At 44.7% G+C, this 26,774-nt stretch overlaps 1 protein-coding gene across 2 annotated transcripts; it reads left to right on the top strand.

Annotated features, from left to right (window-relative positions):
- On the top strand, positions 1 to 25,803 carry PRSS16 (serine protease 16). Of its 2 annotated transcripts, XM_033956736.1 has the most exons (12): positions 1 to 257; positions 7,549 to 7,736; positions 8,147 to 8,246; positions 8,499 to 8,628; positions 12,314 to 12,437; positions 12,712 to 12,789; positions 14,886 to 14,933; positions 17,452 to 17,721; positions 21,568 to 21,709; positions 24,836 to 25,015; positions 25,192 to 25,337; positions 25,460 to 25,803. In XM_033956736.1, exons 1-12 carry the CDS (start codon positions 188 to 190, stop codon positions 25,511 to 25,513), a joined length of 1,530 nt encoding a protein of 509 aa, XP_033812627.1. In that variant the 5' UTR covers positions 1 to 187; the 3' UTR covers positions 25,514 to 25,803. The 2 variants fall into 2 exon arrangements, with proteins under 2 accessions (XP_033812627.1, XP_033812628.1); XM_033956737.1 differs by lacking the exon at positions 12,712 to 12,789.
- The last annotated feature ends 971 nt before the right edge of the window (positions 25,804 to 26,774 follow it).

Here is a 26,774-nt window from a genome sequence, read left to right as displayed (position 1 = left end):
CTTGCACCAGCAGGTCTAGCCACAGAGATAAGAGAAAGCGAAAGCAATGCAATGCGAGGTGGGGGTAGGCAAGTCATGCAAGGCATGGGCTATCATGTGAGCGGGCAGGAAGTCCAGCGGTTAAGCCAAACAGAAAGAGTGCGAATGAGCGTCTGGGCTACTGTCCTGGGTCAGAGCTGCAGAAACCATGGCATGGGCTCACGTCTTCGCTCTGGATTGCTTGCTCTTCCAGTGCCTGTTAGGACTGACAGATGGGGGTAAGTTGGGAGTTCTGTAGCTTTAAAATTTGGCTACCTATCCGTCGGCTCTGGCTTCTAACTGGAGTGGTGGTGATGGGTGAGGGATCCTGAATTGCAGCCATGCACTGGAAGGAGGGAGTACTATACAGAGTTGGGGGGGGGGGGGACGGGACTCGGATAGGTGTGAGATGCTACTGTTTTATTTTACCCTTTCTATCTTTGGGGTCCTGTCCTAGAAGTGTTAAGTCATTGTTGCAAGGAGAATTACGGAACCGGAAAAGTGGCTCAAGAGAATCCCATTTCTGCTTGATGTGATTCTCTGAGCAAGTTCCTTATTCTCTTGCTTAGACGCAGACTTGAATCGGTTTGAAATTGGATCCTTCGGGGCGGGTGATTTATCGTGTGCATAGCTGGGTATAACCGGACCGGACCAATGAAGCTGGCCACCTGTGAGAGGCCACAAGTTTTTGCTTTAACGCCGCTGAGCCTCTCCCCCCCCCCCCTCCCTTTCTTGGTCACGTCCCAGCTCTGAAGCTTCCCAACAGAGGTCCGATTGCTCCTCCGCGGCAGACGCCGATCGTGACCGTGATTGGGACCCTCCCGGGTAATCGGATCCCTGGGTAGCGTTCTGCAAACTTTCCACCCGACTCTGTGAGTCACGAGCTCCAGTTACGCTGAGCGGGATGAGCTCTGATTTTTACCACCCCACTGCATGCTGGATCTTGTAGTTCTCGCTTCTCCTATTTGTTAGCGTGGGAGATTCAGCCGGCGCTGGCCTTTCTAATATCCCTTTACTAAGCGCCCTGGGATTTCAAGTGAACCCAGATATTTCGAGAAAGGGGATCACCATGCCAAGGACTGAAGGCTGCTTTAAACTGGGGCAGAGGTGCTGTTAGCATCATACTGGGAGAAATTCCTCATGCAAGGAATGGAATAAATCGTGTCACTTAATAGCTTCACGGATTGGAAGAGGAACAGACTTCTCTAAGCCTGGTTTCATTATATTGCATAGGCAGTGGAACGCTTTTTTGTTGGGGGAGGGGCCTCCAAGCTCCGCCCCGCCCTCATAATAATACTAATTGTAATACCATTTTTTCCCCATTCATTTTTCATATATACAGTACACACAATATAACCTGATTAACAATACATAATAAATAAAACTACGCAAAGCATACATGTTTCTCAACATTCATTCCTACCAGAACACCTGGCCTTGGTCACACATGACCCCTATGCAAATACAGGACCACAAAGTAAAAGTACTAATAACCCTAAGAAGCAAGACTGCATGCAGTACAGCCCCCAGAGAAATAGAAACAAATGCATTTCTTCCTGAACAGTGCAAAGTATAGACAGCCGATGTAAATTCTCAAAACTGACACAATTCAATCACTAAATTGAAAATAAAATTATTTCCCCTAATGATTTTGGTTTTAAAAAACGATCTTTCCCAGTCTCTGGTTGCACTTCTCTCTGTCTGTGCTCTTAATTGTGTATCCAGGGCCAACTTATCCATTTACTGTTTTTCTCTCCTTCACTTTCTGCCATACATCTGTCTTTGTTTCCACTGTAGCAGGGACAAGGTAACTAAGGAGTCAGAAAAACAATTTGGTATATAAGCAAGGCAGACTGACTCTGTATGTTAGCACAACCCAAGAGCAGTACCTTTATTTTTCAACCTCTTGACTGTAAAAGTGTCCAGTGTCAACCTGAATGCAAGAATTGAAATTGTTTAAAAGTTTTTGAAAATATACAGTTTTATATTAAGATATTTATTCAGTTTTTTACAACTCACACCCTTGAGTGGGACTTGCTTTTGCATTTATTAAGCAATGATTGGAAGATAAAACTCTTTTCTTAAGAGGGGGTTGCCTCTCCCTCTTTAGAGTTACATTTCTCTGAGCCATATTTTTGCATAGCAGGTTCTGCTCTTGGGTTGTGCTAACATACAGAGTCAGTCTGCCTTGCTTATATACATCTGTCTTTAGCATTAACTTTAACATTCAACTTTCTTCTATTTTTTTTGCTTTCTTCTCAAAATCTGCTTTTCCATGGCTTCCAGCTCCTCCATCTTTCTTCTCCCCTATTCCCATCTATCCATAAGGAGCATTTCTTCTTATCTCTTCCTTGTCGCACCCATTGCTGTGCACCATCTCCTCCCTCTGTCTCCCCTTCCCCTCCATCCCTATGCACCATCTCATCCCTCTCCTATGGTCAGACATCTGTCTTCACCCTTCCCCCCTCATATGGTCTGGCATCTTTCTCCTCTCCTTCCCATAGCCTGGAATCTCTCTCCTTTCCCATGGTCTGGCATCTCTCTCCTTTCCTCCCTCTTCCCGCGGTCTAACATCTCCTCTCCTTTCTGCGGTCTGGCTCTCTTTCTCCCCTTTTTCCCTTCCATTCTGTGGTATGGCATCTCTCCCTTCTTTGGGTCATCTCTCCTCCCTCCTCTCCACCACTATCATGTCCAACAATTCTTCCTCTTTCTTCCTTTCCCCATATACATCATCTCTCTTTCTTTCTCACGCCACACACCTATGTCCAACAATTCTTCGTTCCTTTTCCTTCCCCCACCAGCAGCATTTCTTTCTCTCTCTTCCCACTACTCCACATGTGCAGCATCTCTCCTTTCCTAACCCCCCACTTGTGCATTTGTCCTTCCCAACCCTCTCCCAGTACGTGCAGTATCTGTCTTTCCCAACCCCCTGAGCATCTGTCCTCCATGCCTTCCCAACTCCCAACTCCCTACCCCCTATACCCAGCCTCTCCCTGCCAGGCTCTGCACCCAGCCACTCCCCCATCCTACATCAGCCTCTGCACCCAGCCCCCTTCCCTCCCCTCCTTATCAGACTCTGCACACTCCCTCCCTCTCTCTGCACCCTGCCACATCCTCCTACCTCCTCTGGTCTGGTGGTCCAGAGGTGCAGCGGGCAGGAGCGAGCTTTCCTGCTCCTGTCCCGCTGCTAACCGGCCGGTCGCAGCTGGTTTCTTTCTTCTGCCGCTGAGCGGCAATGAGTGGGAGCCAGTCAAAGAAGCTGCTGAACGCTGAACAAGAGCGTCAAAGCGCACTCCTGCTCATTGCCACTCAGTGTCGGAAGAAACCAGCTGCGGCCGTCCGGTTAGCAGCGGGACAGGAGCAGGAAAGCTCGCTCCTGCCCGCTGCACCTCTGGACCACCAGGGATAAAAGTGGCACATAAAATTGGCAATTGTTGGGGAGGCCTCCCCGTTCCAACGCCTATGTATTGTATTATTATACACACAATTATAATGGACCACTACACTGAATGCTCAAATGGGAAGGCAATAAAAAAAATCATCTCCACAAATCTCAAATATATTTTATTGAGCCCAACAGGAATTGCAAACAAAGAACACAGCAAAATCAGCTCAGAGTTTCAACAAATACCCAACCACTCCGCACCCCTCAACCCTCCCCCTCCCCAGTCCTCCTTCACCAATATTCAGCTAATGACAGGGAACCAAGCAATAGGACAACATCTCCACAGTTATAATGTACCACTACACTGAAGGCAAAATCCTAAGAAATTCACATTAAAACAACCAAGTACTTCATCGAATCATCAATTAAAAAAAAAAAAGATTTAACATAATTATTTTATTAGAATGAAAGAACAGAGTACAGCAAACAATGGAGTTCCAATATCACAGTATGATTCAAACGGAACGCAATTAATGTCCAATCCAGCGGCAGCATGGAGCTGTGAGCAGCAAGAACTTACAGCTCCAATACACCCAACACAGGAGAATACTCAGGCACAGAATAGTTGGGCGAAATCGGACTCTGAAAAGTAGTTCCTTATTTTTCAGAGTTGTCGTAGGTAGTAATATGAGGAGGATACCACCTGGGAGATATGGTCGGAAAGTGACAGGTTGCCGTCAAGGTGTATTCCTAGGCTCTGCACTTGGTCTTTTGCAGTTATAGTAGTTGAATCCCAGCACAGCAAGGGACACGCACGGTTGCAGCATTCTTTGCGGATCCGTCTTGGAGGCATTTAGTTGTAGTTTGTTGACGGGCGTCCAGTTTTTGATTTCCAAGAGGAAGTTTAGGAGTTTCACAGTCTGGGCGTCCCTAGCGGTATGTACAGTTGGATGTCATCCGCGAAGGAGCGAATCTGTATTTGATATTGCCGTCCCTGATCTCTGAGCAGCAAGTGGAATTTGTGCGGAAATGACCAGTGTCCAAGAATATTTGCCGGATTCTGCTGGCATTGAAGAAGGCATAGGCGGATGGGGCCCTTACCCTGCTCATTAGTTTTGATGCCAAAAAGTCCTTTGATCGGGTGCGGTGGGGGTACCTGTTTGCTATGGTTAGGGTCTATGGGGTGGGCCCATTCCAGACTTTGTACTGTGACCCAGGAGCACAACTCTCAGTAAATGGGCACCCTTTAAGATACATCAGGGAACTAGGCAGGGGTGTGAGCTGTCACTGTTTGTTTGTGCTTTCACTGGACCCCCTGATTAGAGAAATTCAAGCAAATGTAGAGATTAGTAGATTACTGCTAGGTGCTAGTAACTTCAAGATAGCAAGTGGATGACATATTAGTGTATCTGTCCAATCCACATAGATCTTTACCGACATTACTGGAGAGTTTGCAAGAATATGGAGACTTCTCGGGGTTTGCTTTAAATTTCGGGACGTCGGAGGCCTTGGCTTCTTCTGACTCTGTGCGTAGAACACGAGGAAGAGCTGACGTTCCACTAAAATGAGCAGATGTTTTTTTTTCTATTATCTGGGTGTGGTGCTGTCCATGGATGTAAATTGATTGTTATTGGCGAATACCTATTCCCTTTTGGTACAGTGGCAGGGGTTACCATTGTCCTTGATGGTACCTTTTCTGTATGCTCCCCAAGTGTCTTTATGTCCTTCAAACTCTCCCACTATACTTGCTGAAGAAAGACATTAGATTTTTAAGTTCTCTGTTCTCGCTGTTCTTTTATTTTTATTTTTTTTGGGGGGTGGACTAGCTTGGTGGGGCCTTGAACCCAGGGTGGATTGGGGATACCAGATATTTGTTTATATAATCAAGCTTGTCTCCTATGGCATGTATATGGCAAGTTTTTCAGCCCATTACATTAATGGGCGCTAGAATAGATGTATGTGTCTGTCTTTCTTTCTCTCTCTCTCCTTAACCTGTTTCTGTATTTGTCTTTCTTTCTTTATTTTTCCTCGGCTGTCCAGCACCACTCCTTGCCTGCTCCCCCTGTCCATTCTCCCTTCCTTTTACCTCTCCTGTGTCCACCACCACCCTTTCACTGCTCCCCTTATCCAGCAGCAGCCACTTTCCCTTTGTTTTACCTCCCCCTGTCCAGCAGCAGTAGGCCTCCCTTCCTTTTTATTCCCTGCCCTCCCCCCCTCTCCCTTTGCCCAGTTCAGGAGCAGCTTTCACTACATCACATCAGCTCCCTTTGCTCTCCTCTGCTTGCTCCTCCCCCCCCCCCCATGCACCTGTGACAGCCTGGGCTGGAGCTGGCCAGGATTAGGGAAGGCTGGACCCGCTGATCTCCACCGGGCGAGAACAAACTGGAAAGAGAGCAAAAGAGGAATTTTTAAAAAACCAAAATTTTTTTAAAACCCGGCACTTTCTTTACTGATGGACAGCTGGATATAACTTGATTGTGAATTTCTCTCTGGGTTGTTGTTGTTTTTTAATCTCTTTGCTGGTTTGTCTGCGTTTTGTTTTTTTTTTAAACCGGGTACTTTTTCGGTGGGTAGAATAAAGCTGAAGTTGGTGACCTGATGTAGAAGAAAACAGTTTGATGGGATGCTGCTCCTTTTCTGCGGTCCGTGATAGTTTCAAGTTTATTAGGATTTTATATACCGCCTATCAAGGTTATCTAAGTGGTTTTACAATCAGGTACTCAAGCATTTTCCCTATCTGTCCCGGTGGGCTCACAATTTATCTAACGTACCTGGGGCTATGGAGGATTAAGTGACTTGCCCAGGGAAGCGTGTTACCTACTGCGTGTTCCCCTTGGGCTATCGCTGTTCTGGTTCTGGATGTGGGATTCAGGCCTTGATTTTCTCCGCCCCTGGAGCTTTACAATGGACCTCAGCTGGGTTGGGAGTAGCCGGGGTCCGGTTACGCCCTTTAGGACTGGATCCTCGCTGGACAGCACAGGACTCTGCCCCCCTCCCAACCCCCTTGCCCAACCGGACACCATGAAAGCTGCTAAGAAGGGCAACTGTGCCAGAGGGAGGAAGCAAAAGGTGCAAATGTTTCCTGATGTGAACCGGGATTTTGATTTATTTCTTTGGGGAGAGAGCCGCGAGTGTGGTGCCGAAGTTTATTTTTAATTTTGAATGTGCCACGGCGGCTCCCCTCACCATCGCCGCCTTCCTCAGAATCCTTGCAGCGGCGCGAGATGGAGAGCAGGGAGGCTTGTCTGACGCACATGCGCACGCCTACCGGCCACATCCCGATAGATCAGATCTCAGGGAACACGCGGTGAGAGTCCCGACAGATCAGATCTCGGGGAACACGCGGTGAGTGTGCATGCGCGCTTAGCATTTTATTATTATAGATAAACCCATCCAGGGAAAAATTGTTTCTGAGTATCACTGGTTGTCTGAGTTGCCACCTTCAGTTTGGTACTGCAGAAATAAGCTTCATGAACTGATAAGATGGGAGTCGAACTCCCGCAGAAGGCGTACGGCTTTCCTTGAAGTGTGGACTCCATATTTGAATATCCTGGCAGCGAGATGTCGCAGCTAGGTCTTGAACAGATTGTAATTGAGTTTTCTTGGGCTTAGCCTATGGGTTGCTATGCTGGTTTTGTTGGGTGGATGAGAGTGGCTATTTGGGGAGGGAATTGGGGGGGAAGTATTGTAACGCAGGGGTCTATAGCTTTGGATCTCAGTGTGTTCAGGACTTTGTTGGCAGGCTGAGAAATACCTGGTAGAATCTCAAGTGGTTTCCCTCATGTCAATCTTGATGGCAGATTATGGATCTTTCCACCAGAAACTTGTCCAAGCCTTTTTTTAAAACCAGATACACATCTTCTGGCAACGAGTTCCAGAGCTTAACTATTTGTTGAGTGAAAAAAAAAATATATTCTCCTATTTGTCTTAAAGGTATTTCCATGTAAATTCACGAGTGACCCTTAGTCCTTGCACTTTTTGAAATAGTAAACAATCGATTCACGTTTACCGATTGTACACCACTCAGGATTTTGTAGACTTCTATCATATTCCCCTTCAGCTGTCTCTTTTCCAAGCTACAGATTTTGTCATTCTAAGTAATCGGGTGTGATTTTTTTTTAAATTTTTTTTTTTTACATCTACAGGCAGAAATTTCCAAATGTTAAAGAGAAAAGTCCTGCAGTTCCAGGAAGTCCAGGCTATGAAGGAATTTTATCTCCGGAGGATGATGCATAGAGGGGAGGCTGCGGTGGACTGGAACCCTCCCATTGAAAGCTATTTCAGGCAACCTCTGGATCATTTTAATCGTCAGAATAATGCCACATACAATCAGGTGAGATAACCTGCTCTTGCAGCTCTCAGCACAACCCTTTTGTTACCCTGCTCCTGCAGCACCCAGTGCCAGCCTGTCCTTACCCCATTCCTGCAGTACCCAGCATGCCCCTTTTCTTACCCTGGATCTGTAACACCCAGCAGGACTCTGTCTTTACCCTACCCCCTAAAGCTACTGATGAGAACCAGTTAACACACAGCAAGCCTTTCTGAAGAACTAGTCACCTGTCCCTTTCTAAGGAAGGAAATATGAACCCCATTTTGTACCCCACTGTTCTCAAATCATCCCTGGTGTAGTCCCTAACCAGTCTGATTATGCACTACCATTTGAAAACCAGACCAGCTTGGGGTGAGGGTAGGGGGGGTTTGGCTTAAGAAACACATTGGTCTACCAAAATCTGCTCTCTACAGAGATACTGGATTAATGAAGAGTACTGGAAGCGTCCCCAGGGTCCCATCTTTCTATACATCGGTGGGGAGAGTTCGTTGTCCAAGTTTTCTGTCCAGGCAGGTAAGTGAGATCACTAGACTACAGGAACCATGGCAGGTTTACTCTTATCAGGAGGCACTGGCGCACACACACAGGGTTCCTACTCTTTTATAATTCTGTCTTACTAGAGGAGTCCATCTTACTTAAGACTGGCTGACCAAGGCCTTAATTTTTCCTGTTTCATGCGGGGCAAGGGTTGTAATGCCTGACGAAGGGGAAGGGGCTCCTAGAAACTATAGCTATGACTGAGCCATTGGGCATGTTTTATTTCAGGGGAACATGTGGAACTGGCACAAAGCTATGGTGCGCTGCTGGTGGCACTGGAACATCGTTACTACGGGAGCAGCATCAACATGGATGGGCTTACTAATGAAGGGATCCGCTTCCTTTCCAGCCAGCAAGCGTGAGTATAGGGCCTCTGCTGCTACTACTATTATTTATTATTTCTATAGCGCCGTACACTAAACATGCAAGAGACAGTTCTCGCTTGAAAGAGCTTACAGTCTAAGGGCTAGATTCACTAAGCAAACCAATCGTGTACCGATCAGTTTGCAACCCCTTTGCAACCCGATTTTACTCTGGCCTGATTCACTTACCTCTGTGCTGATCCGCTTCGTGCATGCAAATGAGGGGAACGGCGTGCAAAGTAGGCAGGGACGCGATTCACTAAAGAAATCTTGGAAACCGACTAGGCTGGCTAATCAACACAAGAAGCGATTGCTGGGGACCAGTCGCAAACGTCCTTTCCGATTGTCCTCGGCCTGCAATCCCAGCCCTGCAGCCCACCTCTGCTGCTCTGCCCCTTCCAGCCGAGCCCTGCTCTTGCCACCCCGACTCTCCTGCTCTCTGCTGCGCTTCCCCGCAGTGCGAGCCCATGGTTTTAAAGCATGGCTGCACTGCGGGGAAGGGCGGCAGAGAGCAGGAGAGTCAATAATTGCCTGCTTTTAAAAGTCCCCACTGCCACGAGCCCTCCTGGCAACATCCTGCTGAAAATGTGTTAGCTGTGGCTCTTCACGGCAGGGACTTGCCGGGGCAGTGAACTTGCGTCGGCAAAGGGGAAGAGGCTGCTGCTGCCAGGGATTGCCCTTCCCTGGGAGAGCAGGAGAGTCGAGGCCAAAAAAAAAACAACCCAGCAAAAATGGACACCAAACGCATTTGCAGACCATCTACAGGGAAAGCAGATGGTCTGTGCATGCATCAGGATCGCATACTAGCGATCCATGCAGTCAGATGGGCGTTCCAAACGCTCTCATTTTAATTATTTTGTTTGTGAATTTGTCGGGTCTGCACGGATCAGGCACGGAGAGTCAGGTAAAGTGAATCTAGCCCTAAATTATGACAGAGACACAGGACAAAAAGAGTAAACCTATACATGCTGCTTAGGTAGAGTATTTCAAAGGGAATGATGAGGCATGGATTTGAATACTGCTAGAGATGGGAGTCAGATATACTGAGTCAGGCAGGTTGTTCCAGGCATATTGCGCAGCAGGGATGGAGTCGGGAGCTGGCAATAGAGAAGGGTGCAGACAAGAGAGACTTACCCAATGAATGGAGTAACTGGGGAGTATATGGAGAGATAATGGAGGAGAGATACTGAGGAGCTGCAGAGTGAATACATTTGTAGGTCAATATGAGGAGTCTGAACTGTATATGGAAACGGACAGGGAGCCAGTGAAGTGACGAGGACAGTAGCGTGAGCATAATGACTCTGGTGAAATACGAGGCGTGCAGCAGAATTCTGAACAGATTGAAGGGGAGAGAGATTGCTTAGCAGAAGACCTGTGAGAGGCAAGTTGGAAACGGGATACTGGGCTTGATGGACCTTCGGTCTGTTCCAGTATGGCAATTCTTATGTTCTTAAGTGACAAAGAGCTTAGATAATGGCAGTGTGTTCAGAAAGGAAAGGCTGGATTTTAGCGATGTTGTATAGAAAGAAACAACAGGTTTTAGTGGTCTATTGAATATGCGAAGAGAGGCCCCTTCCCTTCCCTTGTTTAAAAGCAGACTGAAAACACAGCTTTTTGATATAGCCTTCAATCCTTAATCCTACACCTCTGCCCTCCAACCCAGCCAGCTGATTAACTGTATCCATGACAACCTGTTTGTCTTGGCTGTTTAGCTTGTAAGCTCTTTTGAGCAGAAACTGTTTTCTTCTTCCTTGTGACTCTATACAGCACTGCATATGGCTGGTAGCACTATAGCATTAGTTCATAGTAGTTGTAATAGAGTGAAGAGTTTCAGTCTTTGGGAAGCAGAGCTGAGATTGTGATGTCATAATGCCTCATTCCACCAATAAGAGCCAACCTCATCAGTGATGTCACAATGGCTAGATTGTCCTGTACTCCCTCTGCCCTCCAACCCAGCCAGCAGATTTACCGTTCCCCTTAAGTGTATCCATGACAATCCTGTTTGTCTTTCTTGCCTGTTTAGATTGTAAGCTCTTTCAAGCAGACTGTTTTCTTATTCTTTGTGACTTTGTGCAGCGCTGCGTTGGTTTGGTGGCGTTATAGAAATAATTAATAGTAGTAGTAGAAGGCAAGAGATGACTGCGAGCCAATGAGGCAGAGAGGATGAGAGCATTATCCACTGAAATAGAGAACAGAGGAAGAGGAGAGGCAGGTTTAGGAGTTCAGTCTTGGCCATATTTAATTTTAGATGGTGGTGAGACATCCAGATAGCAGTGCCAGATAGGCAGGCCGAGACTCGGGCCTGGATTCCTGTAGAAATTTCAGGTGTAGAGAGGTAGATTTGCGAGTCGTCAGCATAGAGGTGATACTGGAAGCCCTGGGAGGAGATTAGAGCACCAAGGGAAGAAGTGTAGATGGAAAAAAGAAGCAGTCCCAGGACAGAGCCCTGAGGTGCATCGACAAGATAGCGGAATCCTCCTCCAAAGCTAACGCTAAAAGTGCAATGGGAAAGATAGGAAGAACATCGTGAGATAACAGAGCCGTGAAACCCAAGCGACAGTGTATTGATGAGTAGGCAGTGAAAGTGGCGTAGCAAGGGTGAGTAGTACCCAGGGTGGTACTACACCCCCTCCGCTTCTTCCCCGGCCCCCCTGCCACGCATGTGCATCCCTTCCCTACCCCGTACCTCTTAACTTCCTCAGCCACGTCGGCTCTCCCTCTGACGTCACTTCCTAGGCATGGGACTGGGAAATGACATCAGAGGGAGAGCTGATGCTGACGCAAGGAGCAGGATGGAGTTGCTGCTCGCACCAACGAAGAGAGAGTTATGGTGGGGTGGGGGGAGTGAAGATATGTGCGCATCAGGGTGAGGACAGGGGGGAGGGCGGAGAGGAGGAGGTGTGCCCACCCAGGGCAGCCCGTCTCCCCCCCCCCCTTGCTACGCCACTGGGCGGTGATTTACTGTCTCAAACACTGCAGATAAATCAAGGAGGATTAGGACTGAGTAGAGGCCTCTGAATTTGGCCGGGAGCAGGTCACTGGAGACTTTAGCAAGGGCAGCTTATATAGAATGAAGAGGGCAAAAGTCCGACTTGAAGCGGGTCAAGAATAGCTCAAGACTAAAAAAGTCACTAGAATGGCGGTGAACAGCACGTTCAAGTAACCTGGATAAGAACAGGAGGGAGACGGAGTGATAATTGGAGGGTCCAGCCTGATGGTGCCAGGGACCAAGAAAGTAGGGGCATAAAGACCTTGCAATATGGGGTGACCAGGACCCAGTTATCAAGGGCATAGGCCTTTGGAATTATTGCGACCCTGTCATTGTGATTACAGATGGGATTAGAAACCTCTAAAAACCTGAATGGCTCGAATTTCCACCTCTTTGGTTGGAGTTGTGGTGGTGGTGAGTGGAAAAGAAGGGGAGGGAGTGCAATCTCACTGAGTATTGCAGGTTGTTGGGATGAGGGAGGAAGAGAGGATATAGGGATTTGCTCTCTTATTGAGAAAGGAGAGTGGGAGGGTGTACGGAGCTGTCTTTTCATGGGTGCTACAGCTTGTCTATTGTGGATGGTTAGGAGAGGGGTTGCAGCTGTCTTCTTTAATGAGGATGTGGGAAGAAGGGGAAATGGGAAGTGTTGTATAAGACATATCTGTGACAAATGCCCCTTCTCTCCCTCCTAGATTGGCAGATTTGGCATCCTTCCACCGTTTCTTGTCTGAGAAGTACAGCCTAACCCGGAACAACACCTGGATCTGCTTTGGGGGCTCCTATCCTGGTTCTCTTTCAGCCTGGTTCCGACTGAAGGTGAGAATTCTGGAGTTTAAAAAAAAGGGTCTTTTCAAAGAGAAGCAGCACTTGATTCCATCTTGGGTATTATCCTGGTTTTAAAGACTATGGCGCCTAAGAGGATGGGGGCACATTGCGATCAGGAAATTTGGATTTTTGAAAGGATTTATCTCCTTCCTAGTTTTTGGTTTGTTTTTTTTACTCTCCTCTCTCCTGTCTTCTCTGACTCCCTGTCCTCTTTCTTCTCTCATTCACTCCTCTTTCCCCGACTCCTTGTCCTCCTTTATTCCAGTTTCCACACCTCGTTTTTGCTGCAGTGGCCTCGTCAGCCCCAGTGAGAGCCAAGCTTGATTTCATGGGCTACAATAAGGTAAAATGTGCACAACAGTTAGGTATCATTACCTCTTTCCTGCTTGTTGGTTTGGACTTTTAGCCCAACTCAGCTGCTTTTTAAAACTTGTGTTAATCATTTATAGTCTGTTTCATAATCTATGAAACAGACTATTGGCCTAATTCATTGAAATCTAGAGGCCCCGATTCTCAAAACTTAAAACAATTGATTTAGGCTGGCTGTAGCTAGTTTAGCATGCCCATTATTCAGCATCTAATGCATAAAGGGGCTCGTGCATAATCCTGTGCAAATGTATTTCAGCGAGTTCATCAGTATTAAAATGAGCATTCTGAGTGATGCACAGGAAGGAGAATTTACCTTTTTAACATTTTAGAGTTTTCCAGCAGGTCTTGAGCTGCCATTGCAAGAGGGCATTGTTTGATAGTTTCAGCACATGTGTGGGAAATGTGCTATGTGCATGTATTAAGTGTGTGTGTGTATGTGCGTCCCACCAGAAACAGTAGTGTGAAACAATTGTTGTGACCACCTCTGTGGCGTAGCAAAGATTTGAAAAGGTATGGGAGGGTGGGTGCGCAGTGGGGAAGAATGCTGGGAGCTCCACTTTCCCTCGCCATGCTGCTGCCCCCCCCCAAAAAAAAAAAACCCCCACCCCCAAAACAAAAAACCTTTGACATCGTATGAGGTCCATCTGACCCATCCACCCAAAGTATTTCATACTCGCCAACACAATCAAAAATAATAGAAGAAAAGGGTGAACCCTCCCCTCCAAAAAACAACAAACAACCCCCCCAAATAAACCCCAGCAAATTAAAGGGGATGCACAGAACAGCAGAGGCCGGTATAATAAAGTATCAGGCTTTTATTTATTTATTTAGATTTCTATCCCGTTCTCCTGGGAGCTCAGAACAGGTTACAATTGACATTCACAATAGATTACAGGACAAACGCATTCATAGAAGACAGGGAGAGTTAAAACATAGCGGGAGAGGGGTAGCATAGAGAGCACGGATAGGGAGAGTTTCCTACATGAGCGCCTTACAGCAATTTTACAATGGATGCCTATGATGCACGCCAGTGGCATTAGTTGCCTTTTTTTTGTGGGCACGCACAAAACATCTATGCTTATCGTAGATCTGTTCTGCACATGCATGAGACATTTTCCCTAGTGCAGAATTTCTGCACATCTCGTATGCATACGATTTTCCTTGAACGTGGCTGTTGCGATTAGGTAGATCAAAGATCAACTACTCCCCCAAAATTCATAGGGGTTCCTGAAAACCGCAAATGCAGTTTTTTGCCTGTCAAAAGGCAGGGGAGGTAGGAGAGGGCAGGTGAAGAAAATCACTCGCTGTCTGCTCCGACCGCGAATGAGCGAGTCCGCAATTCGTGAACTGCAAATTTGCGGTGGAACACTGTATTCTCATTGGTTCAAGATCTAACCTAAATGAAAACAATATTCATTGTCAATGTATACATTTATTTTGTTGGATCCTTTGAGGCTGATATAAGCGTTGAAACACACAGGCTTATTGTCCCGCTTCAACAGCCAAATTCTTCATAGGTCCCAAATTTTTATAAATATTCATTTTTATTAGTATTTTTTTTCTTTTAAGTGGTAAAAGTACACTTATCTGCCAAATAAAGGCATTGTAAGGATTGCCCCTCCCGACATTACCATGTTTCAAATTCTTTCTTCAGGGTCAGAGTTCCTCACTTCTGATAAATCTACAAACAAATGGATCCATTTAAAAAGTCTTTTCTACAATGTTATTAAATTGGAGAATCTACAGCAGCTTATATAGAGAATTTAATGAATAATTCTTACCCTGATTCTTTTGCTATGCCTTGCTTTGTAACTCATTTGCCACTTTCTTCCTTTGATCGCTGAATCTGAGCATCTGACATCGGTTCCTCTCTTAAATTTGAAATGATGACAATGAAGCAAATTACCCAATTTGCTGCTGTTTATTAGACAATTGACATCCAATCTATCTCTTCAATAAGACCCTCCAGGCATCGATTGCCGTTTTAAAATTGCTAGGTTCAATTTATACATACCAGAAAACTGAACTACAAAAATGTAATTTTTTTTTTTTCTGTTATTATTCTTCCAGGTGGTGGCAGAGAGCTTGTCTGATCCGGTAGTCGGTGGATCCCCCAAGGTTACTTAATTTTGGCTGTGAAATTGCCTTTTATTTTCTGTCTGAGCTGAAAAATCACTAATATTATTCTAATTTAGGGGACAATCTATGGAAACTCCATTTTGTCACAGAGTGGTGAATCTGTGGAAGCTTGTGTTAGAGACACATATCTGTATGAATGTAAGGTATACACTAGTGTGTCTCAAACTTTTTTTTAGCTCTGGCACACTTAAACGGAACAAATGTTTTTCATGGCACATTATAATTGGAATGATAAACTTGCAAAACCAACAAAAAAAATTTAAATTTGAGTTATTTATTTAAAGTTCTTTAAATATGTGTGGGTAATTGTAACAATGGTGAAACTAAAGTAGATAGAACAGAATTGCTAATCAATGCGATGGATGTGCTTGTTCTTGAGTGCAAATTAACTCAAAACACGACTTGATAGTCGACAAACAAACACACATTTCATCATCCACTATCAGCAGTCGTTCTCTTTTGTTCCATTTAATTTCTGTCAGAGCTAAAAATCCAAGTTCGCAAAGGTAAGAATATCCAAACGCCTTGATTGCTTTGTTGCTCAAGTTAGGATAAAAATAAACTAAAATTACTTGCTGTTAGTTTTCAAGGACCAATCACATCAAAGAATGATGCTTGTCTGGATGACTGTATCCTTACACACACAGACGCTCATAACATTGACAAGACTCTTTGTGTACACGACGTACATGTCTTCTATTCTAGTGTACAGTTATGAAGAGAATTTTTAAAAAGTAAATTAGTATAAAGAAATAAAAAACAAAGGAAATAAGGTGATACTTTTTTTTATTGGACTAACTTAATGCATTTTATGATGAGCTTTCGTAGGTAACCCTTCTTCTTCAGATCAGACAGATACCGGTATATATAAGGAAAACATGAAAGCATTTCGGGGATAGGAAGACGGAGGGGTGGGTGGGCGGGCAAGAGACAGAAAGGTGGCAGAGCAGTTTTAAATGTCTTTATAGTGGTAAAGAAAGCCCAGATTTAAAAGATGCATTGCAGCTGGCCGGCATGGGGCCTTGAGCATGTCGTTCTTGCCCTTTTCCCATTTGTTTGAAGTAAGTCTATATGTCATAGAACTTGTTGTACTAACATACCCTGGTATTGTCTTGCACTGTTAATTTTTTATCTGTTTTCATGGTATCTTCTCTGTTTATTGTATAGTATTTTTGTACACCGCCTAGAAGATTAGGCGATATAAGAAATTTGAAATAAACTTGAAAGTCATGCCAAAGGCCTGCTGGCTTCTACCCCCTCCCCCCCTCTGTAACAGGAAGTTCAGAGGGGGCAGGAGTTGAGCTGAAACGCAGCCCACTTTGGGTCCCTATTTAAAGCTTGGCTATGGACCCACTCTTGGGGGCCCACTGTGCCATGTTTGGCTTTGTCTTGGGGGCCCACTGTGCCATGTTGTTTGGCTTTGTTTTCAGCTCCTTGGATTCCCTCTTCTTTGTTGCAGTGAGAGGGAGACACAGGCACACTTAAAGAAAAGACTTCTTCATGGGAAGATGAGTCCGATCCATGGAGCAGTGGGAAAGTCAAAACAACATGTCAGATTTCAGGAAAGCATGGGATAACATAACATAGATTCTTATAGACCGCAAGGTTCTGTACGATTTACAGATCAAGAAATACTAATAATATAGTAGATCATACTGAATCAATCATGATATTTACCAAAGAGGTATGTTTTCAACATTTTTCTGAAAGCTGAATAGGCTAGACATAGGATATCTCTGGCAGAGATGAAAAGAACTGATTAGGGCTAGAGACAGGTAGGAGTGAGACTTTACTCTACAATCCCTCTCCTCATATAGCCACAGAACCACACGCCTTACTGAAAAGAAAAGTGGGTGGATTAAAGCAAACTCAAACCCTTTGCAGGGCCACATTTTGGATTTGCAGGTACTTGGAGGGCCTGTGAAAAAATAGTTAATGTCTTATTAAAGAAATGACAATTTTGCATGAGGTAAAACTCTTTATAGTTTATAAATCTTTCCTTTTAGCTAAGTCTTAATAATAATATTGTCATTTATAGCTAAAGAGATATGAACAAGAAACTGTTTTATTTTAGTTTTGTGATTATGATAAACATACCAAGGGCCTCAAAATAGTACCTGGTGGGCCGCATATGGCCCCCAGGCCATGAGTTTGAGAGCACTGGATTGAAGAGCAGAACAGCGCAGCCCCTTCTTTGGAGCTTCCCTGTGGGCTGCCTAGAAGGAAGGGACTAGAGAACAGCTGCTTGGCCTCTGGAGTCTGAAAAGAAATGGCAGGCTTATTGCAAATTTATCTAGGCTGTACTCCCTAGAAATGAAACCCTGCTAAGAGTTAAAAACAACAACAAAAAAGAAACATGGAAAATGTGAGATTTGAATTGCCAATGTGTATTAGGTAAAAAAAAAAAAGAGAGGTTCTAATGTAGAGTTTGATGAACAATCCTTATTCTCACTAGCTGTCTCTTATCTCAGCCACTGGTTCCTCCCTTGTTTTACAGTGTCTGGATGCTGTGACAGAGAGTTTCCGCACTGTGGATCAGATGCTGAAGGCTGGTAATACCTCCCAGCTGGAGAAGGACTTCTGCTCCTGTGAGGGTCTGCAGGGCAGCGAGGACTACACAGAGTTTATCAGTAACCTGGCAGATATCTTCATGGGCACCGTGCAGTACAACGGAGAGACTTCTGACAGAGACATTCGCAGGGTCTGTGACACCATGACTAGGACCAGCTTGGGGTCCAGCTATAGACGTCTCATGGCCATCAATCAGGTTAGGGGACTTGATAAACACATAGGTGGAAAATTATCTACAAGTCTCCTAAAGTGTGTACGCTAAGAGCCATAGTCTATATGGCGTTCAAAAAATCAGTGCCAACTAGAATGTCAGTTAGTACACGTGCCTTAATAGAATCGCATTAGGCAGCAGTGCATATCATAATTTTTAGGCCAAGGAAAACCAGGCCTAAATACCTGTGCCTAACTTGTGAGTACATTGGGCATATTCTGTAACAGTGCTTCCAGATTTGGCCCCCAAGCATATGGAGAGTGAATTACAGGTACTTCAACTTCTGTCCAATTCAGGAACCAATAGGAAAATTGCTCTGGGAAAAGGGATGTTACCAGGGGTCTTGCCTCAAGATTTGTTTTTTGGGCCTGTTCTTTATAATATATATATCTTATCTTATCAGACAGCCCTTCAGCAATATCATTTACAAAATATATATATATATATATTTTTGGGCCTGTTCTTTATAATATATATATATATATATCATATATAATAAAATGCTAGAGCGCACATGCACTCTCGAAAATTCATGTGGTGTGGCGCCGTGAGGTGTGTTTCTGTGGCAACATTCTAACCTCACGGCGCATGCAGGGGCTGAAGGCGCGCAACTGTGCTCTCTCCCTGTCCTCGGCGCGTCACCGCCCGCCCTCACTCACCGCTGCCTCTCACTCGCTGCCTGCCCGCGTCCTCGCCGTGTCACCTCACTCGCTGCCGCCGCCGCCACTGATCCTCTTCAGAGCAGCCTGCGATTGTGGCCGGCTTTAAAGAATCTCGCAGGCTGCTCTCCAACCTCAGTGGCACGCTCCCTCTGATGCACGGGATCGCGTCAGAGGGAACGTGCTAACGAGTTGGAGAGCAGCCTGCGAGGTTCGCTAAAGCCGGCCACCACGATCGCAGGCTGCTTTGAAGAGGAGCAGGCCAGAAGACGCCGGGATGGAGGGGAGGGTAAGAAGGGGATCAATACCGGGAGGCAGGGGGAGAGGGAAAGGGGGAAGACAGAAGGGGCCATGGATAGGGAGAGGGAAAGGATGCTGCTTTGGGGGGGAGGTGTGCTGGGGACAGCTTTGCTCTGGGAGGAGACAGAAGGGGCCATGGAGAGGGAGGGAAAGGGGGCTACTTTGGGGGGAGGTGTGCTGGGGACAGACAGCTTTGTTCTGAGGGGGAAGACAGAAGGGGCCATGGAGAGACAGGGAGAGGGAAAGGGGGCTGCTTTGGGGGGGAGGGGTGTGCTGGGGGGAAACAGAAGGGGCCATGGAGAGATAGGGAGAGGTGTGCTGGGGACAGACAGCTTTGCTCGTGGGGGGGACGGGACAGAAGGATACAGACAGCGGCCAAGGAGAGAGAGATAAAGAAACACAGACAGACAGACACATCTATTCTAGCACCCGTTAATGCAACGGGCTTAAAGACTAGTATATATATATATATATTTTTTTTTTTTTTTTACATGATATTGCTGAAGGGTTATCTGATAAGATTTGCCTCTTTGCAGATGATACCAAAATCTGCAATAGATTAGACCCCCCTGATGGTGTGAATAACATGAGGAAGGTTGAAGATTGAAGAATGGTCTGAAATCTGCAGCTAGGATTTAATGCTAAGAAATGCAAGGTCATGCATTTGGGCTGCAAAAAACCCTGCTATCAGTTGCTACAATTTTAGGGGGTGAAGAACTTTTGTGCATTAATGAGGAGTGGGACTTGGGTGTGATAGTATATGATGATCTAAAGCTGGCCAAACAGTTGAAAAGGTGACTGTGAAAGCTAGAAGACAATGAAACCATGAGAACTCACAGCAGTCATTCAGATAGCGGCTCTGCACGGGGCAGGAGTATAGAAAGATAGCTCCTTCTCCGGTTCACCACTAGACCAACAGGGCTTTAAGGGAAGGGCTTTTTTTTTTAAGTCTGTGAGACGGGATGTGTCACTCAGCCGGGACAGGAGGGAGGCTGAACAAGTTGCGGCTCTACTCTCTCGAGGAACGGAGGGAGAGGGAAGACATGATTGAGATGTTCAAGTATATCACCGGGCGTATTGAAGTGGGAGAAGATATTTTCCTTCTCCAGGGACCCTCAGCCACAAGAGGGCATCCGCTTAAACTCAGGGGAGGGAAATTTCATGGCGACACCAGAAAGTATTACTTCACTGAAAGAGTGGTTGAACACTGGAACAAGCTTCCGATACAGGTGATCGAGGCCAAAAGCGTTCCAGATTTTAAGGGTAAATGGGATGCCCATGTGGGATCCCTGAGAGGGTGAAGTTACGGATGGGTCAGTTAGAGCGGGGGCTCTAGAGCAGACTTAGGGGTGGGTCTGTGGAGTGGGCAGACTTGATGGGCTATGGCTCTTATCTGCCGTCATTTTCTATGTTTCTATCCTGGTCCACTGCTGGCCCACCAGGCTTACGGCAGGCTTGTGTGAGGCCTGCAAGGCATCATGGGAGGGATGGAAGGGGCAGAGGCGGGCTTGGTGCAAAGCCTGGCAGGGGAGGGAGGCAGGGGGCTGGGTGCAGAGCTTAGCAGGGCACTTGAAAATAAACCCCTGGTTTATATTCGAGTCAACCTTTTTTCCTCCTTTTGTGGGGGAGGAAATGATCACCTCGGTTTATATTTGAGTATATCTAGTAAACTTTTTCCAGATACAAATTTTTAATAAGAATCGGAACTTCCTGACTGAAAACGATGGTAACTGTTTAAAGCAAAATGGGATCTGTGTGTATCATAATGATTATCTAGGTGGTAGTGATCTCATTTTGGTATGGTAGAAGGCTCGAGTGTAGGCTTATTGCAAATTTATTCAGGATGATAACTCGTATATCAGAAATTTTTATTGAAATTGGTCAGGTTTTGACAAAGTTATGCAGAAAACAAGCTTCGTATAATTTTTTAATCAAACACAGTGTAGAATAGCAGCTCAGTACAACTATATAAATTACTAGAAATTTATACCAATTAAATCCAATATAATCAATTATTGGTTAGGGCTAATTTGAACCTAATTAGGCAATTAATTTACGTGTTTGTTATTCTGTAAGTTAAATAAGCAAATGCATAACCAAGGCACAGAAATTTACATGTGAAATTAAAGAATGAGGCCTTTGTTTCAAAACCATAAACAAGTTCCTCCCCAATCTTATCTGTCTCATTTCGAATTCCCAGGCACAACTTGCGCATGTAGTGCTTACTTGTTCGCTTTTCCATCCTTGAAGGGCTGCATCTACAAGAGATTCCTTGACAGAACAAATGGAATAAATGTTTAACCAACTTTTATTTCAAACGCATTTTCTTATCAAACTTTTAGGAAGTCAATCAAAACTTATCTCTGACCCCACTTCTGCTTTGATGTATTCCTAAAACACTTCCAGACAAATTTGATTAACGTTAACAAGCTAATGTAATTTTTAAAGTTTTCTGTAATATCGCTGTCTGAATACAGTCTCTTCCTCTGTAAACCACTCTGAACTGTTTGTAGTATTGCGGTATAGTGATCAAGACGATGACGTTTGAAAAATTCATTTCCTAGTTTGGTTGCACCATTATGAACTGTTGTTCTAAGCAAATGTTTATATTTTATTTTCTTAAAGAATATTTGTACTTTTAAGAAATATTTTGTACCTTCTTACCGATTGTCCAGTCTTCTTTGGTGTAAACCGCCTAGAAATCAGTCGGTTATGGCGGTATAGAAGAATAAAGTTATGTTATTATTCATAGACCTCCCTAAGGTGATGCGCTAGCTGCCTGTTTCCACTTGCTTCAGTGTTGCATATTCCTGCCGGTATCACACCTTCCAATGCTGCATGCCCACTGACCGTTTTGAGGTCTCATTTTCAGGAATACCTACAGAGCATGTCTCAGACATGTGTGCAGAACTCGTACCAGAAAACCCTGGAGGAGCTCAGAAATACCAGTCTCTCCCTGGTGGGGGTTGGGGAGCGACAATGGATCTTCCAGACCTGCACTGAGTTCGGATATTGTAAGTAGCTGTATCTTTGTGGCGTGAGGAGCATTGGTTCCCCCAGCAATCCATAGAATAACATTTAAGATTCTTTTGCTAGCTCACAAGGTTTATCATTCTGGTTTCCTGCAGTATCTGTCGCGATTGCTGACTCCCAGTGTTCCCACTGGGTCACTGCACCCCTTTCTGCATCATCAGGTAATAGTAGTGCCATCTTTTCGCATGATCTGTTTGGTGTGAAGAAAAATTTGTGAAGTGGGCTGCAGATGGAACAAGGCAAAGTCAAATGTACAGGACGTAATAATAATTGCGTGCCTGTGTCAAGGGGCTACATGCATAAACACACACAAATATATTAAAAATGAAGCAATATACAATCAAACACATATAACACAACATACAAATAGAAAGAAATATTACATTACATTACATTAGTGATTTCTATTCCGCCATTACCTTGCGGTTCAAGGCGGATTACATAAGGAGTTATCTGGACATTTCCCGTGGTATTATGGAGTGGAGCAGGCTGCTATTGGGGATTGAGATAATTCTTGCTGTGTTAGTTTGTCTTTAAGGATTTCTTGAATAGCAGGGTTTTTATTTCTTTTCTGAAGGCTTTGTAGTCGGGGTCGTGATCAGTAAATTGGAGACTTGGTAGTCTAGTTTTGCTGCTTGAGTGGCTAATTAAAAAATAAAAATTGGGCATGGATCGGGAACTTAGCATCACTAGGCGGCTAGTGGTGCCTAATGTAAGCGCCATTTATAGAATGCTCCAGTGGGTGCCCAGTAACCTCCGCATACACCTCGCAGTAACTGCGCACTTCTGCTTGTGGTTGCTTTCTGCATCAGTCCTGCAGCGAGACAAAACAGCCTATGGGGTGGCCTCCACTATGAAGCTTGATATGTGCAGTGGCATATCTGGGTCTAGGGTTGTCAGATTTCCTCTATATAAAAAAAAAAAAAAAAAGAGGATGCCTGGCCCCGCCCTCTTCTGCCTCCAGCCCCATCCCGGATAATAACAAACGTAAATACCTAAAGTGTACATCACAGTAGCACAGAGCTTCCTGATTTACTCCGTCAGTGACAATGTTAAAAGTTCCAATGAACTGCAAAAAAAAAAAAAAAATAGAAAAAGAAAACGATACCATAAATATGGCAATTAATGGTTGTAAATATCAAACATTCAAACACATCTAAATCACAAAGGTGCTGAAACAAAAATATTCCTGATTCTGATACAGCATATGGATGGTATATAAGTATAATAAAACCAATATAATTATTAAGATGGCTTGAGCTATCAGTACCCTGAGGTTGTGGGTTCAAACCCACACTGCTCCTTGTGACCCTAGGCAAGTCACTTAATCCCCCCATTGCCCCAGGTACATTAGATAGACTGTGAGCCCACCACGATACACAGGAAAATTGCTTGAGTACCTGAACAAATTCATGTAAATTGTTCCGAGTTCCTCTGGGAAAGAATATAGAAAATTGAATAAATAAATAGTGTGAAGAGTTTCAGCCTCTGATAACCAGAGCTGGTATTGTGACATCATAATGCCACATTCCACCAATGCCTAAGAGCCAACCTCATCAGTGATGTCACAATTGCTTCACTGTCCTACACTTGGCTCACTTCTGCTACATTTTGATTTCTAGAGTGGTGCAGTGGTTAAAGCTACAGCCTCAGCACTCTGCTCCTTGTGACCCCAGCAAGTAACTTAATCCCCTCATTGCCCCAGATACATTAGATAGATTGTGAGTCCCCAGGACAGACAGGGAAAAATGCCTGAGTACCTGAATAAATTCATGTAAACCGTTCTGAGCTCCCCTGGGAGAATGGTATAGAAAATTGAATAAATAAATGAAGTAATTACAAAAATTAAATCTTAAAAGCAATGAAATACTAAAGTAAAATCTGGTACCCCTATGTGCATCTCTACTAGGCTTTCCTATGCCAGCTGCAGATGTTCCGGAGGCAGGTATTAACGTTTTTATTCCGATATTTGTGGGGATGCAACAGGGTCAGTGAATACGGGGGGGAGTGTGTGGGAGTCTTTACCTGGTCTCTGCAGTGGTTATCTAGTCACTTTGGACATCTTTTGGGCACTTATACCCGATTTTCCATCATCTAACTCACAACGTATAAGTTCCATCCAGGAAGTCTTGTCAAACCTTCGATTATCGCTGCAGGATGACTAAGTCTAAGTCGGCCTACATCCCGCCCTAACCACTCCTCTAAAAATGCCCCTTTCATCTCTGGGTGCCCAGCGGGATTCTGAGGCCTAAAAAGTCCCTGGATATGTCCAAAAACCTATTTTGATTATTGGCATTTGGACAGCCTGTCTGTAGGTCGTCCAAATGCCGACTTGGGCCGGTATTTGGATGTATTTTTCGTTTCGATTATGAACCCCATAGACTCTTGCTTCTGTTCTTTAGCTAGTGGCCAGCCACCGAAAGAAGTTTTCCTTCTGCATCAGAGACAGCTCTTATGTCATATAGACTGTTGCTTATTTGTTGCGTGTACAAGAATTACAATATACTGTTAAGCTTGGCGGTAGTTTTAAAAAAACAATGAGATGGGGTGACCCCTAGTTTGTTTTAAAATAAAATTTTGTATGTTTCATTTTTGTATAAAGGAATAAAATTAGCCTTGTGGACAAATGAAATGTGTTAATTTTTTTGGGAGGGACCATCCTAGTATATAAAAACAAATAGCAACCAAACGTATTCAAAATGAGTGTGGTTTCTGAGTATTTCATTGTTGAACAATTTCATTTTTCGTTCGTTACTAAAGTGGATAAGATGTATTTTTATTCTGTTGCAATAATTAAAGGTGATTTTTGTATGTTACACTTATTCAATAAAATACAAGTTTAAAAAAAAAGCATTAGCTGGCCATATATGACCAGATATTCAATGCCGGGGTCCGGATGTGGCCCAGCATTGAATATTTGGGGATAAAGGTGGAGGTGGCCAAAAAAAACCAACACTTGACTACCACCAGCTGAATAGCTAACCTACGTGAAAACATCTCTTTAATCATCACTGCTGTTTAACCACTGAAGTGACAAGAGACAACATCTGCCTTAGGTTTCAGTTTTGAATTTTAACATTTTGTTGTTTTCTTGGTTCCCTTCCTAGATCAGACTTGTGAAGATGAGAGCTGCCCTTTCTCAAGACTCCTAACCCTACGCTCCGAGCTGGATCTCTGCCTTCAGCTCTTTGGGATCTCGGCAAAAAGTGTCAAGGAGGCTGTGCTTTTCACCAATGAATACTACGGAGCCGACCGTCCCAAAGCTAGCAGAGTTCTTTTTGTAAACGGTATGAAAAGAGAGAGGCACAGATGGATGTTGAAAGGAAGGGAAAGAAAAGAGAGCTGAAGGGAAAAAATGAGCGATAGGGGACAGAAAATGGCCTTGGAGATTTACTGGCCACTTTACTTTTCAATATCCTTTATGTTTCTGTTCTGTTCCCTCTTGTCTCCCCTAACTCTGCAGGCGACATTGATCCTTGGCATGCCCTGAGTGTCCTACACAATCAGTCTCACTCCGAGCTGGCAATCTACATCAATGGCACTGCCCACTGTGCCAATATGGGTTCCTCGAAGCCGCTGGATCCCCCGGCTCTGAAGCGGGCCAAGGAGGTGGGAAATATGCAAAGTCCAAACCTCCCCAATGTGATGGAAATGGAACGCAGGGCTGTATTTTCTTCCTGCTCTTGATATTTGAGTGCTCCTCACATGATATGTCTCTTTCTGTCATACAGGAAATTGCCTATTACGTCGGTGAGTGGTTAAAAGCTGCTAAAAAAAACGACTGACTCAGCATCATGGGGAAAGGCAGAAAGTGTTGAACAGAGTCCCAGAAGAGGAAGAAATTGTATATGCAAATGGAAATCTTAGCCTACTTTAAGGGAATCCGCTGCATACATGAGAAGACTGATGGGAACCAATCAATTGCCATTTTTCAGCATGGATCCTCTGCTGTGAACCAATCAGCTGTAAGCTCTTACAGGAGTGAGCTTTTCCAGAAGAAATCAATCAGCTGTGAGCTCTGACTTTAAAATTCATTTTTATCCGTTCCCTCCCCCTCTCTTTTTTTTTTTTTTTTTTTTTTAATCGCCTGCTCTTAGATTCTATAGACCAGGGGTGCCCACACTTTTTGGGCTTGCGAGCTACTTTTTAAATGACCAAGTCAAAATGATCTACCAACAATAAAATAAAAAAAAACACAAAGCACACTGTACACATAGAAAATGTTGATTATCATTCCTATTCCAGGGTTTTTCAAAGAGGTCAAAGCAGATGACTCTATGCACTATCACCTCAGTAACAACCATACAAAAATAGGCAAATATACCCCCCTCCCTTTTTACTAAACCACGATAGCAGTTTTTAGCGCAGGGAGCTGCGCTGAATGCCCAGCGCTGTTCTCGACACTCATAGGCTCCCTGCGCTAAAAACCTCTATTGCGGTTTAGTAAAAGGGGACCTTAGTGTAAAATATATACAGCAGATATAAATTCAGACACATTTTGATCACTAAATTGAAAATAAAATCATTTTTCCTACCTTGTCTGGTGATTTCATGAGTCTCTGGTTGCACTTTCTTCTTCTGACTGTGCATACAATCTTTCTTCCCTTCTTTTAGCCTGTATGCTTCCTCTCCTCCAGACCTCATTCCTTCCCCCAACTTTTCCTTCCTCTTCCCTGCCCTTTCTTTCTCTCTGCCTCCCCTTTCTTTTTTTTCTGTTTCTCTTCTTTCCTTCTGTCTCCCTGCCTGCCCTTTTTCTTTCTTTCTCCCTGCCCTCCCCCAAGCCACTGCCACTGCCATTGCCATCGGGGACCAGGACCCAAACGCCACCAATAACAGGCCCCAAGCTCTCCCTGCTTCGGCCAACCAGCATTCCTCTCCCCGACATCCATTCTGCCGTCGGGAAGAGGAAGGCTGATCAGCCCAAGATCGTGATCAACCTATTGGGGGAAATGTTGCCGGGTCCTGCCTTCGCGGAAACAGAAAGTAGGCAGGACCCGGCAGGAAGAAGAACAAATGCTTCACTAACCTGTCTCCCGCATTAGCCCG

This window comes from Geotrypetes seraphini, chromosome 8, assembly GCF_902459505.1.
Source record: "Geotrypetes seraphini chromosome 8, aGeoSer1.1, whole genome shotgun sequence".
Classification (NCBI taxonomy): Eukaryota; Metazoa; Chordata; class Amphibia; order Gymnophiona; family Dermophiidae; genus Geotrypetes; species Geotrypetes seraphini.
This window is presented reverse-complemented; position numbering and strand designations above follow the sequence as displayed.

Coding starts and splice junctions, on each gene's coding strand:
- PRSS16 (XM_033956736.1), top strand. CDS start 188: ATGGCATGGGCTCACGTCTTCGCTCTGGATTGCTTGCTCTTCCAGTGC. Junction 7,737..8,146: donor ATAATGCCACATACAATCAG/GTGAGATAACCT, acceptor TGCTCTCTACAG/AGATACTGGATTAATGAAGA. Junction 25,016..25,191: donor CAGAGTTCTTTTTGTAAACG/GTATGAAAAGAG, acceptor CTAACTCTGCAG/GCGACATTGATCCTTGGCAT.